Consider the following 18,707-nt stretch of genomic DNA (forward strand, 5'->3'; position numbering starts at 1 on the left):
ATAAACGTCCCTACCATGTTTAGTGCTATGTGACACCCTTCCTGGCAGCGACAGGGACATTTCAGGTCATCTCCCCTGGTCAGAGGATAGGGGCCTGTTTTGTACCATTTCTGTTCTCTCTTCAGGCCAGGGAATAGAGCCTTCTAGCCCATCATGTAGACAGTCTAGGACCCTTAGCAAACATTTTAAAACCATCACATTTGTAACTACAAATAAAATGCCATTTCATTTGGTGGCTGTGTAATAGTGATTTTATACAGTGCCATTAAAAGTAGAATTCAGATAGGAGGAACTGCTGACTGCTGCTAAACTGCAGAATTTTTAAGTTCTTTGAGGCAAGAACATGTCAATCTTTTATATGTCTGCAAAATGCCATGAACATCTACGGCACTCTATAAATCATAAAGGGAATGATACAAGCAAACAGGAGTTATGGGATCTTATCTCTCTGGCAGATTTTGCCCTATGGATAAGGTAGCTTACAAAGCAATAATGAAATATTATCAGCAAAATAAAGTTTTAGTGGCTTTTTATTCTTAACAGCATTTTGCTAGCACCATGTCAATAGAAGCAGAGCTTCATCTGGGACCAAAAAGTTCTGATTTGCATAAGTTATCATGCAAAATGAGATTTTATTCTACCCTTGCCTTCAGAAACACTGAGCCATGCATAAGATCAGATCACAAAATTAAAACAATTTATTGTACTGGAAGTCTCTTCTGTTAGTTTTGGCCAAGTTCCCAGTTCAAGCGATTAGTGAAACCACAGAAATACTAATTAGCAGTGCAGGGATCCTCAGAACTTACCAGTGCTAGTGTTCATGGTGTATTAACATGTAGACTGACCATGCTCATCTTAAAATTACTGTCTGCTCCATCGTCAATTGCCAAGACAGGAAATCAAATGACCACTTTCAGAAGACAGATAACATGCCTGAAAATGTGGAAGCCCTCCTTACTATGGCACGCAGTCCAATTCTTCCTAATGCAAGGGCTCTAAGAGCTGCCCTCCTCTGCATCACCAACATGCAAAAATCATGTATCAGATCCTGCACATTCATGAGTTCATCCTAAGGATTCCTAAAGTTTTTAAGAGCTCTTTCTTTCATTTCTCATCTTTTGAGTCTCATGAAATTTTCAAGTTTTTTCATGAGTCATAACAAGCAGAATCGCACTTTTGCGTTTAAAAGCAAGTGGAATCCTTCTTCAAAATCACTTGACTCCAGGAGTCAGTGACTTAGAATGTAAATATTTGAAAAAAACATTATAAAAATTGCAAGACTTGTCAATGTGCATCACCATCACTACTTAATAAGACTCCTCTCTACATAAGAGTACCAGCATTGTCCTAGTATTTTATGGTAAATAAGTAGAACTACAGCTGAAATTAACCTCGTTCATGTAATCCACAAAAGGCCTATGTATCACACGAGTCATTCCTCTACAGCATTTTGAAATGGTACAGAGGATTTTAGCCAGCTGCCCAAGGGCCAAGTGCAGATCAGGGAATAATTCAATCCTGACCAACCCCAGGGTCTGGGCTTCTGAACAGCCTTCATTATACAAGATACCATTTTGCACCTGGCCAGAAGTGAACATAAGTATTCATCCAGAGACCCAATTAATGCTCTATTTAAAAGAAAATTAAGACTTAGATACAGTATGTGCAAATCAGTAAACGTAAGCTGCCCCAGCCTTTTGGGGCACAATTTGTCTCCAGTGTTATATGCTATCCAGCACCAAGCATATTTGCAAATATTAACAGCTGAATAAAACTTTGAACAGCAATAAATCAAAAGTGATTAACTATGAAGTGAAACAGGTCTGTCCTCATGTCATCAGATGAAGAGTTGTTTCCTGGCTTTTGTCCAGCATCACCTGGTATAAATTCAGGGGTTTCACCCCTGATCTCCCAGAATTAAGTGGTACCACATACATTAGGAAAGCCCTGTAACAGTAGACCTTCAGAAAGAACACTCTCCACTTGCAAAAACTGCTCAGGAAATTACAATCTAATTGGCAGCTCTGCGGAAAATATCCAAAAAGCTAATTAAAAGGCTCCTCCTAGACCGGGCCCTAACCCTGCCATATTCCAACTGCAACGCACAATTCATATTCCAGAAGGCATCTCCCACATAATGGTTTAGCAACCTACACTGCTGCCAGGAATAGAAAAGCACATCAGACTTAAGCAGTTAAGTTCTTCTGTGCTACCTAAGCTGGAGAAGAACCATACAAAGAAAATAGCAGCACAGAAAATGAACAGGATGGATTACAGGCATCAGCATTAACAGATAAAAGAATGGCTTCTTTCTTTCATTCAGTAATATATTTGGAGGAATAAAGCTTGTGCTGACAAAGAAAAATGTAACAAGAGGAACTACAAATAAACTTGCAGTTAGCATTCATTTTGTGAGAGTTCAAAATTCAATTTAAGATTCACATTTTGTAGGAAATTTCTACCTAGGTCATAGACTTATCCTACAATTTAGGGTCAACATGAACCTTTAAATTGAATTTTCTTTGGAACAGGAGGACAGATGGAATTAAGGAAGGTCAGGAATGCCAAAAAAAAATTTAGTTTGTATTTAAGCATGAGGTGTTAGTCAAAAAAAAGAGACTAAAGAATAAACTGGGGGTTTTGTGTGTTACTGTGCTTTGTTAAAAAAAATTCCTTATGTATTGAATAAAAGGTACAAGAATCTAATCAACTGCTCACAGCAGGAATCCAGAAGTACCACTTATGGTGTGCAGCAGACTGACATATAATCATGGCTGAAAGAGAATTACAGCTCACATCACCACATCAGTTCTGTTGATCTCCACTGGTGCTTGGGAGTGGAGGAAGAGGTGGAGAGAAGACGACCAGCAGACATCCCCTCATCAAAAAAGTAAAACTTAAGGACTAACCGACGCCAACTCAAAAGCTTCACAAATTCACTGTATCCAAGAGGCAAAAGCACAAATTGTCCCACTGCAGGTGATCAACTTCTTTTTCTTTCAACTGGTTGAAAGAAATCCTGCTCCCACCCATCCAGTTCTCCAGCTCTTTATGATACTTATTGTTAGTATATATTTTTTAAAAAAATCAGAGAATTTGTTCTGTAAAACACAAAGAAAGGAGCCCTACAGTGTTTTTAAACGCTTGTGCAAAGAATAAAGGTACAAATGCCTGGGCATCTCCAAATCAACAGAAATCTGCTGGTATTTTGAGCTTCTAAGAATATATTTGACATTTTTTTTCCCCTCCACCGTAGTCTTTTCAGAACATGCATCTGTTCACCTGGCTTGGGGCAACGATGTATGTAAAACATGAGTAATTGGAAAAATTGAGCTAGCTGTGGACTGGCAAAAAGGAAGGGAGTTGCCACCCTGCACTTGACCTGTTCTGCTCTGCGGCTACCCCTACAAAATGAAAGGGCAGTACCTGCAGCCATGCAAGGCTGACCACATCTGCTCCGTCATGGGAACCACCTTGAGCCAGCTGGATTGAATATTCTGAGAAACTTAGGAAGTGCTGTCGGTTACAACCACCAAGGGTGAAAGTATTTTTTATATTGTACCTAAGACAGCCTTCTTCCCAGAGGTCAAAGACTGATATTACCCCAATGATAGCATCATTTCACAAAGCTTTGAACACAGTTGACAGAAATGCTTTTGTGGGATGGAGAATATACTGTCACGGGGGCTTGAAGTTCTCCTTCCCTCTTTGTAATGAATAAGAAAAATAGATGTTCTAGGGTGTGTAGCAAGGAACAGAGCACTTGTATCTGGCTAAATCAGATGCTGGACTGGGACAGTCAGGTCCTATTTCATGCAAGTAAGTGGCAAGTTTTCGATGTTCCTGAACTCCAAACAACTTGCAGTCTAGTATCTAGAATAGTGGTCACACTGCAGAGGAGCTGAGCGCCCCATTTAAGAAAACTAAATAAAGGCACACAAAGCAGAGCGGACAGCTGCTCTTTGGCTTTGTGAACTTCAGCTGAAGCTCTAATGAGCTCTCCGAAAGCCTGGCCCTGAACCAAGTACAAGTCTACTGAGACCTTCTGAAGACACGTGCACTCAGCGCCTAACACAGATGCCAGAGTTGGAAATACTGTAGTATTGATTAATAAACAGTTCATAAACAACAGTAATAGGATGACAATTGATGGTAAACAAATGAAAATGTTCAGTATATGTCAGAAATGAAAAGGAGGGTAAGGATGGAAATAATTTTCTTTAAAAAACTGTTTTTAAGTGATGCATTCTTTTTACTTTAGCTAAAAATCTCATCTTTCTGAAAACTGCAGGATTACAAGATCCATCTCCCCAACAGCCCCGGGGTGAAGGCACTCACCTATAACATGGGAAAAACAGCCTCGTACTCATAAACTACCTCAGTCACTATTTTTCCATTGTTACACCTGCACTAAGTTTATATACAACTTCTTTATATAAGAAGAATTGGGAAAACCCAATTAATGCATTTTTAGCAGCTTCTGGTAGGTTAATAAGGACAACACTCGGCAAAAGAGAGTCAATATTTGCCAAGGGCTATCACTCAGCTAAGCCATGTCTTGAAACAAGGGAAAGGTTGTTGTATCCCAGACACCAGTCCCAGCTGAGGAATCCCACAAATTATTAACTCCTTAATGGTATCAAAAGGGAAGCAAAAAGTTTCCAAGAAACAAAGGCTTGGATTAACCTCACTCCATTTAATTTTTCTCTAATTTAGATATAGCTATCTGAGCTAGCCCAGTAGCGTCCCTGTATTTTCTGTGCAGAGAAAATGCACTTTTATTGCACAATTTCTGAGGGGCTGGTTTAGGTATCTCCTTTGAGATGAATCATACCTGGGCACACTTTAAGAAAACACAGGCAGGTCAGATCCAGGCATCTCCCACTGCAGGCACCCAAATGTCTCTTCCAGTGAAGACGTGATTCCCACGCAAAACAGCTGAGTATATACTGTGGCAAACCCAATTTCATGCCAGTATGCTGCTACTGTATAGAATTAACGTCTGCACAATAAAAGTGGTGAAATACAGAGAAGACAAAAATACCCCATCTCTCATGCTACACCCTTTTTGGAAGGCTCTTGAAAGAAGTAATTTACTCCTACAATGTGTTGGCCAGCAGGGAGTCGCAAGGTGTTGTTCATTGAATAAATAACAGGTTTCATTATTAAGGACTTCACAGTCAACATGTTCCATACTCATCATTACCATTTTTATTTTTTAAAAAAATTATTATCTACTTTTCCTTTATGGCAAGGCTTGGGAGTGACAGATGATCCATCAGCTTATCTGCTGATTTTTAATGACAGCATTTTGCATTCATTATTCCCTACTTAAATCACTCTTTTTAAAAGAGGAATAACTTATTTCCTCCTCTTGTCACTAGAGAAATTAAATGGTACACCATTAAGAAGAGTGCTTGTCTAACAAAAAGATACACCAGTCACAGATTTAGAAAACCAGCATGGATGAAAATTGTCTAAGAGGGAAAGCAAAAATAGGAACACCTATCTCCAAATACCTCCACTATCCACTCACTGCTGAAGTCAGTAATTTCTACAGTTAAATCTCTGCACTGAAACCCCCTGAGAGAAAAGACCAAATAACTCTTTTTGATTGTGCAATGCTGAGCACTCCCTCAGCGAAAGAGCTAAAATGTGTTAAGCATGTGGGTGATGCAAGGTAGCCACCTTCTTAGCTGACAGTAACAGGGACGTTTGCTTGGGGGAGCCTGGCAGTCTCAGTCTCATCCCGGCAGTTGCAGGAGCACTGTGAAATATGGTATCAGAAAGCGTGTGACGCTGTCGGTCCGGCTATTGCACACCAGCCTAACACAACCTTAGCAAACATCAGGGAGGATCTATGTTTGCCTGTCCTCAGCTCAGGGCTGCTCACAGTCTAGGCACAGGCTAAGAACCAAAAATGCAGCACCTGGACGACACATGCGGAGGAGCACACCCCAACAACAAAGCTCTTCATGAGATTTGTAAGTGCCAAGCTTTTGAGCCCAGTGAGTCTGAGAACTTCTGAAGAATCAAATCTGTTCATTAATTATACCAATAAAAAAAGGAATTTTTGTGAGATCAAGCTATTGGCAGTTAGTTTTAAGGAAAGCTTTTTTGCTAAAGGTTTAGCGATTTGCCTTAATGACTGCAATATTTCAAGGCAAGCCCCTTAACAAGTATCTTGGGAAAATCTATATAGACCAAATTATATAGAAAGAACAAACACAGCTAGCTTTCAAGTACCTGCGTGCAAGTTCCTGAAGGCAATATGTCCAAGTTTATAATAAAATGGTGTCCTACATTTTCAGCCAGGTGACAAGGGGGGCATAACTCTTCTTCTATTACAGGCCAACTGGGATAAGCTGCTAAACAATCCTGATGTAAGCTGCTCTCTCCAACAGGGAAGCTACTGTGGTTAAACGTGCTCCCCAGTATTTTGCCTCTTGTCACAGAGCGTTCCTAAATACCAGTGCTCCTCGAAGGTCCGTTTTATCTTTCGCCTTGCTGTACTGGCACGAGCCACCCTCTGGAGTGGTATAACCTCTACATAGTTATCTTTCAGCCACCCTGGTGGACCAGGGATCTCGCAAAAGTGCCCAAGTCTTAGCTTACAGATTCATCACTCTAATGAATGCGCAAAGGGTCTTAAGCTTAACTCCAACTTAATGCTCTTCTCAAGGAAACAGTGAGATTTAAAAGAAACAAACAAAAATCATATACTGACACTGACAGAAGCATCAGCCAATACTTATTTATTCATTTTAAAACAGTTTATAACTCTTTTTAAGTTATAAACACAGGTGAGGAATATCAATAGCAAAATGAGTGAAAAATTCTAACTAAAGGAAAAAATAATTTATGCAAAGTTAATGCTGGGATGTTTTATAACTTATTTGGCACAGAGGATTCAAATAAATCAAAGTAACAAACTTAATATTTGCCTGTCTAGCAGCAGCACCTCCTAAAAATAAAATGAGTTTAAATTTTGGCTAAATGCCTAATAAATGAGTTGTTAGCTTTTGTACTTTAATGCACTGGCTGTTAAGTAAGCAAGTCAACACATCTTGAACAGAATTCAAATGTGTGCAGTAGGCTCCACTGCAAGTCAAACTCATGAATTGGTAAAAGTGGGAATTAAACATACCTCAAATACCAGCTCCCTGATTTCACATTCATTCAATAATCTTTTCCAGTCCTATTATATCAAAGAACAATCCAATTATGGTACTTAAATCTCTGTGTACAGTTGCCAAAAATAAATTCCTTAGCAACACTTCCAATAGAGTCAGAAAGGTTTCTGCGCTACAGAAGATTTCACTTTCTGATTTCCACAATATTTTCAGGTGTGACACACTAATGCTTCTCATTATATATAACATAGCTTACCATCAAGACTTATATTTTCCGCATATTGCTGTCTCTAATTGCTGACTCCAAGTACCTCCTTTACCATTATACCTGGTATCAACAGAACCAAGGTAGGTACTTAAAACCAAGTATGTACTTAAGTGGCAGGCTACATAAAGGTGCTCTTCTGAATCTAGACTTAAGTTTGCCAAAAGAATAGGTTTTGAAACTGGGACTATATAAGTACAATATTTACAGAAGAATCAGGTAATGCTTTTGTAGCATAATGGTTTCAATCCATGTCGTCTTCCTCCCTCTGTAATCTCCATAAGGTTCATTGACATCGTCCCATCAGTAAGGTCATGTGAGATATCTAAAGAGTGCACACTGTGTTTCCTGGATATTCAGACCAGCATACATCTAAGAAAAGGCTTCTTCAAGTCTAAGTTATGAAGGGAGCAAAAAAGGTGACTAAATTATAGAAACAAAACCCAAAAATCCAACACACATTTGCTTTTGTTCCTTGAGTCAGGGAGTGTTATGAGTGATGAGTTCAGCAGCCAAGCTTACTTGGGCTTTATCACTGAGTCTTAAGTTATCAATTAAGCATGGCTGGAATGTGCATACATATCTCTGTAAAGCTTTAGAAATTTTCCAGAATTGTACAGCTTTTTGTCACGGACGTGCTGTGGTAACTCACGTGTAATCATCCACACGACCATTAAAACATACTGCATAGCAAATAACAGTAAACCGGTAGAGACTCAGAGAAGCCCATTGACTCTTGAATATGTCATCACTCCCTTTGGCATCCAGTATGGAAAAAGCATGCAAGCATCAATGGATGAATAACTATTTGAACAGTCATTCACTCATCAGCATGCATTTGAAATGTGCTCCCAGCCTCCCTGCTATATTCCTGCAGTCCTAATTATGCAGACTATCCTACCCTGAAATTAAACTTTCCCAACTGTTACATCAATATTAAGATTCACATCAAGGAATGATATATCCAAAATGAAGCTAATTAGGTCAAATTAAAAAACAAGATTCATTTCAGAATGATTGGGCTCATCTTTCAAAAGAAATGTCACTCAGAATATGCTTTGGATCAGGTTCTGTGGACCACACTTTTGAAGAGTTCATTTAAGCCACTTCTTCACATGTTTGTTGCTACATCAAAGAAGAGACCAAAAGATCAGGGAGTTCCACTGTTTTGATTTTTTTTTTAATAGTTTTTATTTTTTATTTTTAACCCCACATTATATTCAAAAGTCAGGTATTAAGAAATGACTTCCATTTTCCTTATACCATCTAAACTGCCAATACAGAAAAAGGAGATCAAAATTGAAAGGGCTGAAATGATAAGCTAAAAACTGGCCTGTCAAACCACTTCTAGAAGTAGGAACCAGACTTCTGCAAGAAAGTCTGCAATTACAAACACAGCTGACAAACAACTCCCTGATCTATCAAGCAAGTTGACCAAGGAATTAGAATTCCTTTTTTTTGAGCCAAAGATCAAAAGTGGGCATGAACGTGACCAGGTGGTCCAACTTTTATGTTCCTTTTCTCATGATAAATCTGCTATTCGTCATAATTTTATTCCCATTGCTACCAAAAACATATAGGATGGAATGCAAGAAGGGACTTGCTACTTCACAGCACACATCCTACACCCAAGGAATTGTCTCTTTTCCTCAGTCTGAGTCTTTTAGTTCCTCAGGTCCTTTGCTCACCAAGATAAGCTACACAGAGTCCAAGTTCGAAGTTTCTCATGTAGCATCATACCTACCCAATACCAAGACAGTTTGCAATCAGAGGCTATTCCACCTAGCAGGGTAGGCAGAAATATTTTTTGAGGCATAACTAAACCTTCTAAGCAAGATGCAACTTCTAGAAAATAAAAAAAATATTTTTCCAATTCACTGTATGTCAGTTTAACAAATGCTGTCAGAACAAATTTTCTGCATATTTCTCTGGATTTACACAAAGCTTTCTACTAGTCTGGCAAGTTAAGAGATCTTTATCAAACATTAATTTTCTAAGTCATTTTCATGCCTCTGTTTGTATTGTATCATCTTACTCCACTGAGTACAGGTGAATGTTATCGAGTTCTTCCAACAAGACATTCCTCGTTTTCCAAATGTTCAAGAGAACAGTATATTTACTTTGTTGGGGTTCCCTGCTGCGCTGCACAACAGGTGTTTCCAACTACCAAAGGTATATTTGTTCAAAAAGATATCCTTGGGACATAATAAAGGTACCGTACCAGCACAGCAAGAATGGGATAAGAAGAGTCACTAAGTCATTACCTTCTTGGACTGGTGAACTGGGGCCAGGAAGCAATTATGTGGACTACCAGTCAGTAATCCCTCTGACCCATCTCTACTGGAGTCTTTACCAGAGCAGCAGTGAGCCTAACTAAGAAAAGGAAGAAACAGTCATCCGAAAGAGCTGGCTGGCCAGGAGGGAATTCATGTGGTTGTAAGGCTATCAGGCTCCCAACAGGAGATGATGGATAGACAATTTCATTGTTCTTGGCCTTAAATGGGAGAGAAAAGAAGAAAAAAGAAGAAGAGAGAAAAAAAAAAAAATCCCTCCAGAAACGATACGTTCCTATTTGATCCTAGAACCGCAGCTTTCTACAATAAGTTGTCCCTCCTACCACTGTTAATTTGTCTGTTATTCTTTATGTCCTCTCTAAGCTACTGTGAGGTGTCAGTGCTTTTATCTTACAGAAACATTTCCAAGCAGGCTTGGGCTCTTTTATACAAAAAGGCATACATGTAAAGAATAAAGGTTAGTTAAAATTCTTATAACTCAGGTTTTCTTTGTGACTCTATTGAGTCATTTACGTTTGAAAATGTGTGTAGATGCTTCTCACTGGAACACTCTTTACACAAAGCAGAACAGACTCCGTCACTCATAATAGAGGTCACAACCTTAAAAGTGGTGCATTAAAGATAAAACCCTTTTCATCAATGGCTCAAGAGACAGTGCTGTCTTGGGGTCTGGCCAAAGGCCAGAGAATGAACTCCTGCAGGATCTATAGGCCATGCACACTCTACATTCAAAGCACATTTCTTTGCCCATGACACCTCTGACCTAAGGAAAGCAGCAAGTGCATAAGAATAGGAGGGAAACACCCAAGCCAGTATACTGCACCACGTAGTCTACGACTTCTTCCCACACCTTAAGCTCAAACCTTCCTTTTCAAAGTAGCCAAAGTATGGCTTCATGTAAGTATGGCTTTCATGGTGGAAAGAGGTCCTAAGGAAGTCCGACTACTTCACCTGCATCAGACCAGTCTGGCGGGGGGTGACAGCCATCAGCTTTCCCTTCACATCTCCCCGGCTTTTTTTCTTCAGCTCTTCCCTATTCTTTCCTGTCTGCTTTACATATCTCCTTGTGTTTCTTTGCTCCCTCTGCTCCTCTTACTCATTCACTTTAGTACTATGTGAACTTAATGGCATCAAGCCCACTGCCTTTGCATGGGCCTAAAATAAGACAGAGCAAGGCTGTCTGTCTGTACCAGTTACTGCTTTTTTGTGTAAAGCAACACATGCAATTGATCTTCTGTCAGCCAACTGTTGTTGCTGATGGCACTTTACATGCTCAGTGTCCTCAGGCCAAGCAAGTTCCTTTGGCAATAAACACATCAGTAAGTGTTTCACTGCATGTCCCGATGCCTTCCCCAGTGTATTTAACAGCACACTGCTGTGTGCTACAGCCACCCGCAGCCACCCATCTTTATAGGCTTATTTATCTCACAAAACCAACCAAACTCCTCATTCTAGCTTCAGCATGCCCTGTGCTGTATCGACCAAGAGCACAGACACTCCAGATACGACCAAGCTGCAACCTCCGGAAGGCCAAGTCACTGCAGTAAATCAGCTCATCAAACAACCAGGACTGCAGAAGGTTCTGTTCTGGAAACAGTGGGAAAGTGTGCACCACACTGCCCTTCCTTGATGCCATATGAGCTTGGAGGCAACGCAGGACCCAAGTATGTCAATTCTGGAGCAGAGTGGTGGTGAATTCCATGCAGAAACACCTCCAAAAAACTGTGAGAGAGCACTCATATCTGGCAGAGCTAAGTGCTGAGTGCAGCTACGAAGCCTGAAAGTACCCAGGGACTTCCAGGTGGAGTGTTAGCTTATTGCCCTTGGTAAAGTGGGGACTGGAATATGTAGTGGGGAAAATGGTAATTCCCACAGTAAGAGTCTCAAAGCTGTCTGTCTAAGTGACGAGGCAGAGGAGAAAAACTCAACTCTTATTTTCGAGACATACCCAAAGCTTTAAAAACAAACCCAAATGATACATCTTTTCTCAGTTGATCATCAGCTCCAATAACACATATTTACTTTAAATAAATATATGCACATATCTTAACTGGCAGCCAACTTTACATCTTCCTTTTGAGTGATATTTCTGGTTCAAAGGGTATTCCCAAGCATAGAAAAATAAGTGAATTATTTTAAAATAGGAGGATCTATTTGCATACCTATAAATACATGAAATAACTGCTTTTTTCCTGATTTAAAGTTATATATATACACTCACACACTACAATTACAACTTTATAAAGTCATTTAAATTATTTGAATTCTGTAAACACCTCTTAAAATGGTAAAGAAATGGAATGATCATTACAGAATCTTAATTTTTTATTCAAGTTTAAAGATAGATGATGTCAAATGCCAGACAGCTGAGCTGGTCTGCATCAATTAAAAAAATATAAATTTCCAGGCAACAGAAAAATACTTCTGAGGACATTTGAAAAAAATCCCTCTGCAGATTTCACCCTCCCTGTTTCTGCATTCTGAGTGTCCCTCATGCAGTTTTAATTTATGCAGCGATGGATATCCTGAGAGATGGAAGCTGTCTTATAGACATGGAGATAAAATAATCCCTAAGTGAGAAGAACCAGTTTGGTTTCAATAACACTATACTCAGCACTGCAGGTAAAATCAATTTCATTAACTTTGCTGGTTAGCATAAATATTAACTTTGCCAGTTAGCATAAATATAATCTTTCTGATTGAAGTACCAGTTTGTCAGAGAATCAGATTCTCCTCACCTGGTAATAATCCAATACAATTTAATGACAGTTTTCCTGAGTAAGGAAAATAATCTCGTCATATACTCCCTTTCAAAGCTGCGTTGCAACTCTCTGGCCTAAGTTTTTGTGTTTGTGCCATCTCGTTTCTCCTGAACCAAAGGCCAGGTCACATTAAGCTTTTGTTCTTCTGCTTTCCAGCAAGGAGACACTGAGCACCATGAAATATGTTGTATTCTGGGGCCTTTCAAATGAGTCCATGGAAACTCAGCTCCTGCTCACCCATGATTTGAAATAACCTAATCCTATAAAATGCTAAATCACTCTGGCAAAGTTCCTGAAATCCCATTCCTCTGGATATCAGCACTGAGTTATGAGGTACTGTAGGTTGCCAAAGATGGACCATGCTCTCAGGGCATCTTTTCAAGCCCTCTTGCCCTAGTCCTACTGCAGCCTAATTTGTTGCATGTTCCCGAGATGCTTCCAGAGAACTCTGAGGTGCAAAGGACAAAAGAATTGCAAGGCTCAATCCATCTTTTGGCAAATACAGTGGAAAAAGCCTGTGTGGTCTTTACAAAAATAGGATCTGTTTTCTGGAAACCACAAAGGATTTGCGTCTGGTAGACTCCCAAATCTTGGCCTTGTATTTCAAAAGCATTTTTTGCAATAATTCAACACATACCCTACACCTCAGGTAAAGATCTCAGTCCTTCACAAGCACAGCTATTCTGCTTGGGAGGCTGAAAGCACTCAATTTTTATTGACGCCCACCAGCCCTTACTTCCTCTACTCCTTGCAAGATGTACTTTGCACTCAATGCAAAAATCCAGGAAGATCCTTTCGTATGGAATGGGAGTGCTGGGTCCCAGCTGCAGGAATAATGCAAGAGTATTTGTGCTCAAAGTAGAAACTGTGTCTTTTAGAAACAAAACACGCTGCTGCTTTAACTAACCCTACCAAAATGAGATTCACAGAGTTCTGCCCCAAGGAGAGACTGAGGGAGAATAAACGCAGATGCCAACAATCAATCTCTTCGCTCAATGAGCTACCAAAAAAGTCCTTTGAGATGGCAGCAATAAGGGCAAAGCAAGGCTCCACACAGATCAGAATAGATGTGTGCATATATACTTGTGTGTGTATATTTAAAATAAATCTCTCCTTTTTATGCTTTTTGTTCAACTACATTATCAAAAAGAGGTTTTAAATACAAGCTTATGAGACTACTAAAGAAGTGAATTTATGAATGTATTCCTAACAAAACACACTCTGGAAAGCTTTAATCTATGAATTGTGACAACCTTGGACAAAATGGATTTTTAATAGAATATAATGTAAACTGCCTGAAACATTGTGATAAGGAATTTTTTTTAAGTAATGCACAGAAAAGGCATGATGCACTCTGCATGAAAGGAGAAAAGGTCTTAATTTAAAGCATTTTAATGAACACTCAATTTGCGTAGGGAAATGTGAGAAATGGAGATGAAAAACTCATGATAATGATAACACTGCAGAGGGGAGAAGGAGAAAGATTAGAAAAGTAAGCAAATTTGAAAAGTCTCCAGCCGATAACACTGGCTAAAAGGAATGCAGACTGGATTACGAACATGTCACAGTCCAAAGCCACTGTTCTCCTTGCAGGCAGTGTCTGTCGGTAGCTCTTATCAGAGTTGCACACTGGGGAAGAAAGATCAACCGAAGTGCGAAGCAGTGGAGAACAGACGTCTCTCTGAGCTAAGGGCAATGAGGATAGTCAGAGAGTTCGGCAAATGCAGTTCTGACTTGCTGGAGTTTCTCACTTTCACCGAACCTCCTGGAGCTGTGCCAGCCCAGCTGGCTTGCAGGGCTGCCGGGGCTTTCTGCCCTCTTTCAAAGCCCAAGGAGGGCATTGCAAAACCATAGCAAACTCAGCCATCTCTTCCTCAAAGAAAACTATCTGGGCTCTGAGGCTCAGTCCTGGCTTACCCGCTTCTACTACCAGTGTAATGCCGGGCAAGTCAGCAGAACTGAAATTCCTTCCAAGAGAGAAAAAACAGTCTCCCCCGAGGTAGATACGCTTCTGTTTACTAATAGCTTCTGCTCTGCAATGAAAGAGATTGATCCTGCACTCTTACTCATACATAAATTGCCTTTAATGAAGCTCCTTGAATTACTAAAAGGAGGAACAGATGAATTGGGTCTAGTTACAATTGTGCCACATTGACCTTAACAGAAGCAAGTTCACGTCTCTGCTCATTTAAATGAAACAGCAGAACCCCCACATAAACACTTAACATTCTTCAAAAGAAACAAGAGGGCCACCATTATGACCAAAAAGGCAAATTAAAGGGAAGATCAAAGTTAAATATTTACTCTAAGCACTACAATATTTGCAAATCTGGAAACGATCTTTCAGCACTTTCTATTTGCATACTTTAATTAATCCAAAAATATTAAACTAATCTCACAAAGGAAAGGGTCAAAGTATTAATTAACTTGAGATTCGTTGCTTTTGTGCAATTTAACAGTTCAACACAAAGCAAAACTCAGTTTTAATAAAAACTAAGTTACTGTGACAGGTATAATTTCATGGATTAGTGAAAGCACGTACAAGGCAGTAAGTTTCAGTGTTCATCCTATTTTTTGTCGAACTTTAAAAATAGTTGTTTCATTTCAATAGAGAGATTCCTCTGTAACACCAAATGATCCTAAGTTTTCCTTTAACCTCAGCATTTCACTTTCAAATTGATGGCTTTCCACCTTGCTCTGAACAGAACAGAGGTCACAGTTGTTTTAGGAAAAAAACCTGACTGCAACGTTAGCAGAGAGCAGATACTGCACACCCACCCAGATCAGCCGCCTGAGCTAATTCAGGTTGAGATTTCACTGCTAGAGCAATCAGGCGTCATCGCGCAGCTCCAGCACGGGCGCGAAGGTTCCCCTCTGAGCCAGCGTGTCTGTGGCTGAGCTCTCGCCCTACCAAAGGGACTCACTGGCTTCTTTAACAGCTTTTGGAGGAACTGGGAAATCTTGCCAAAAGACAGAGGATTTGTGGACAAAACATACAGTGCGAAATCCAGCTGCCAGAGCTCTGCTTTATCAGTACAGTAGCCCATGAAACCCCAGCAAAATAATGATGGGAGGTGGCTAGAATTTCCTACATCACCACCTCAGAATTGGGACTTTGACAAACGTGCTTAGGAAACAAGAGGGGACACCCTCCACCCCCAGCCCTTTTTTCTTTCTTTTTAAATGGAGAGGAAGTGCATGAAACAGCTAATGAACTGAAAAGTTTGCCTGGCATTTCATGACAGAAAGCTCTGTAGCACTCGACTTAGCAGAGACACTGAGCGGGGAATCACCTCCCCTCACTTCACCGTTTACAATGCAAATGTCTGCGTACCACTCAGTCGCCTCCGCTCTGCATCTTTACCGGAGAGAAACGGGCACTTTACGCTTGCTGTTCATCAGGCCTGCTTTACACATCCAAGAGGACCCTTACCTTAGCAGTGCCTATTTATCCCTGTTGCTGAAAAGCAAACTCACCTTAAACAGCTTTCACCTCAACACTTTTATCGCAGATACCCAGCGCTAGATGGGATTCATTTGTTCCTCAAATACAGCTTCAGAAACTAAACAGAGTAGAAACTCTCTTTGCACTTCAAACCTCTGGCAACAATCTTCCTAGGTCTCAAAAATTACTAACAACCATTTTTCTCCCTTACAGGAGCTTTCAGAAAAAGATGGATGCAAAAGACTCCTCAAATAAAAATTTTGACATAAAGTTTTGCAATTTCCTAATTATGATACAATTTCAAGATGAATTTATGCACAGTGTTCTTTAAGTGTAGGGTAACTGCATGAGAATGGAGAGAAATTGCTTGTATTGTAAAATACATAATTCTGACTAACAATGTAAATCTCTCATTACCTTTGATATAGCTTGTGGGAGCATTACCATAACAAACGTACACAGCATTCATGAGACAGTTCATACATGCTCATAGGTGTTTTGCAGCAATAATGACTAACACTTAATAGCTATTACTTTCACGGCTTTTCAAATAAAGAAGACAGCATTGTCCTATACTGCTTTCAATTATTCTTCATATTTCTCTATTTAAATCCATTTCTTTCTGTTGGCTCTTTGGCAACAGGGATTCTCCTGCTGCCCTGAAGGTGCATGAAAAGCAAACGTGAGCCAGGACTAGTTGGCTGCCTCCAGATTAATTAGATAATCTACTTCCAAAGCTCAGAAGTAAAACAAAAGGAAAAAAGCTCTTATCAGATCACCTATTTCCAAGGAGGCTGAGGAGGAAAAAATACTGCTATTAAAAGAGCAATATGACCCCTTAAGGAAGCTATTGTATGTCTCAGCATTTTAGCAAGGGTTAATGCACAAAAGCACTTGGCGGCTTACCTGTTCTCTGCGTTTGGGTCGTTGTGCATACATGTGATCGTGGCAGTGGTCCTTGCGCTGTCTGTCTCTTCTTGAACCCCCCACTGGTCTGCATCACTCACCCTGATGTCCATGATCTTCACACCTGGGGCTGTCCTAATTCTGTTGGGGAACAACAGGGATTGCTTTAGTTACAGACCTCCTACAAATAAATCCAGGGAGGTAAACAAGGAAGAGGAAAGGATACATTCTCTCTTCCATTAGTAACAGACTGATACATTGCAACTGTAAGTCACTCTGCTTTAAAAATATAAAACAGGTCCAATCACTTTAAAGAGATGAAGTATGAGTTTCATTATGTGCAAAGCCAGTTAATTTTCAGCTTGAACAATGTGGAGAGAATAAGAATGCTTTCTGCTTCAATGGCACTAGTTTGATATAAATGAAACAGATGTGACTAAGCATAAGTTGATTTAATTTGTTGTGTCTGTCCTGCAGTTTAAGATGGAGATCAGAGCACTGGGATATAAAATACGTCCTCCTGCTAGCAAACCTTTGGGAGCAAGGTGCCTTTTAATATTAGGGTGATATGCATGCAAAAAATGTGTTTCATTGCTCAAAGACCATAATGTAGGAAGGAGAGAGAAGGAATACGTTCTCCTAGAACAGGAACTGAGGGATGAAAATAATTCTGCCATTGTATTGGGATCTATCATACTGGGCACATCAAACTCTTGCTGTTGAAAATAGTTATAATGCTGACATGAAAAAGCTTGATTTCCTAAGCATGGCTAGAGTCTGAAAGCAGTTTGGTAGTTGGCAAATATCACTGGTTTTTGGCTTTAAAAAAATTTGCAAGGAAAAAAAGTCCATGCTCCAGTGGGGCTCAGCGTTAGGAACAGATTGCCAAGGAATAGGAAACAAACTGCTTTTAATAGCAGGGGCTTAACTTGTGCAGCTTGACTTCTGAAACAAGTCTGGGATTTCAACAGGAGTGCTGCAAATATGCCTGGAGAACAATTAGGCAGAAAGCAACTGCTGTAGCGCCACGTTCGCCACTACTGTGACTTAATTAATTAAAAGCAAAGCCAAGAGGGACCTCTTAGTTGTATGGTGGAATGAAACAGCACTGCTGAGACTTGAAGCGTTGCTTAACAGTGAATTGTGATGGATTTGCCCCGATGCCTCGTGGCCAGTTGGTGCTTATGTTACGCTACTAAGAACGTCCTTTAAGTTCTAGCTGAGTTCATGGGTTTCAATCAAAGTAACTTCAAGACTCAATGGGTAGTCTCTTCCTCTGAGAAGGAATTAATTCATCCTGCTTTTATGATATCCTTATTTTTGCCTGTAAGGCTTTACTGACTTGATGGGCCGAATTCATGCCTGGCATAACCAATCTGATGAAAAACGTTTCCTGTAAGGAGAGAATTTTACTTGATATTTTTCTAATTGTCTCCTTCATGTTTCTCCACAGACATTCATATCTCCAAACAACATGCCTCAAAGCTTCTGTGCCCCTTTCCTATCATCTCCTCTTCTTTTTTCAGAGGAACATTCATTTATTCTGTGGTAATTACACTAGACCAAATCATTCCTGCAACACACCTTCATTTCAGACTGACTTGTAATTTACATGAGATAGAGAATTAGGCCTTCAGCAACAGATCCAATATTTTTTTTTTCGTTACACTTAGTCAACCACTCTTGAAAAAAATCTTTAGGGCCTGACCAAAGAAAAAAAAACCCACCACCACTTTTTAAAAATTTTCTCTTTCCCAGCCAAAATTATATTTTTTTAATGAATTTGCCTCCTTACTACCCCCTCAATTTCCCACGTTTTTTCTTGACAACATGTCTGGAAACCTCTAACTCAACTTTCCACCCAAGTCAAAGCCCTGGTTAATTAAAGGTTAATTGAAGAGC

At 39.9% G+C, this 18,707-nt stretch overlaps 1 protein-coding gene across 1 annotated transcript in view; it reads right to left on the reverse strand.

The window, feature by feature from the left end:
• LOC129213929 (transmembrane protein 132B-like) overlaps positions 1 to 18,707 on the reverse strand; it is a 255,465-nt gene that overhangs the window by 130,534 nt on the left and 106,224 nt on the right. The window contains exon 3 of the mRNA XM_054844788.1: positions 16,806 to 16,946. Within this exon, the coding sequence (XP_054700763.1) occupies positions 16,806 to 16,946 (141 nt within the window). The remainder of the gene's footprint in view (positions 1 to 16,805; positions 16,947 to 18,707) is intronic.

The sequence above is a fragment of the Grus americana genome, chromosome 16 (assembly GCF_028858705.1).
Source record: "Grus americana isolate bGruAme1 chromosome 16, bGruAme1.mat, whole genome shotgun sequence".
Classification (NCBI taxonomy): domain Eukaryota; kingdom Metazoa; phylum Chordata; class Aves; order Gruiformes; family Gruidae; genus Grus; species Grus americana.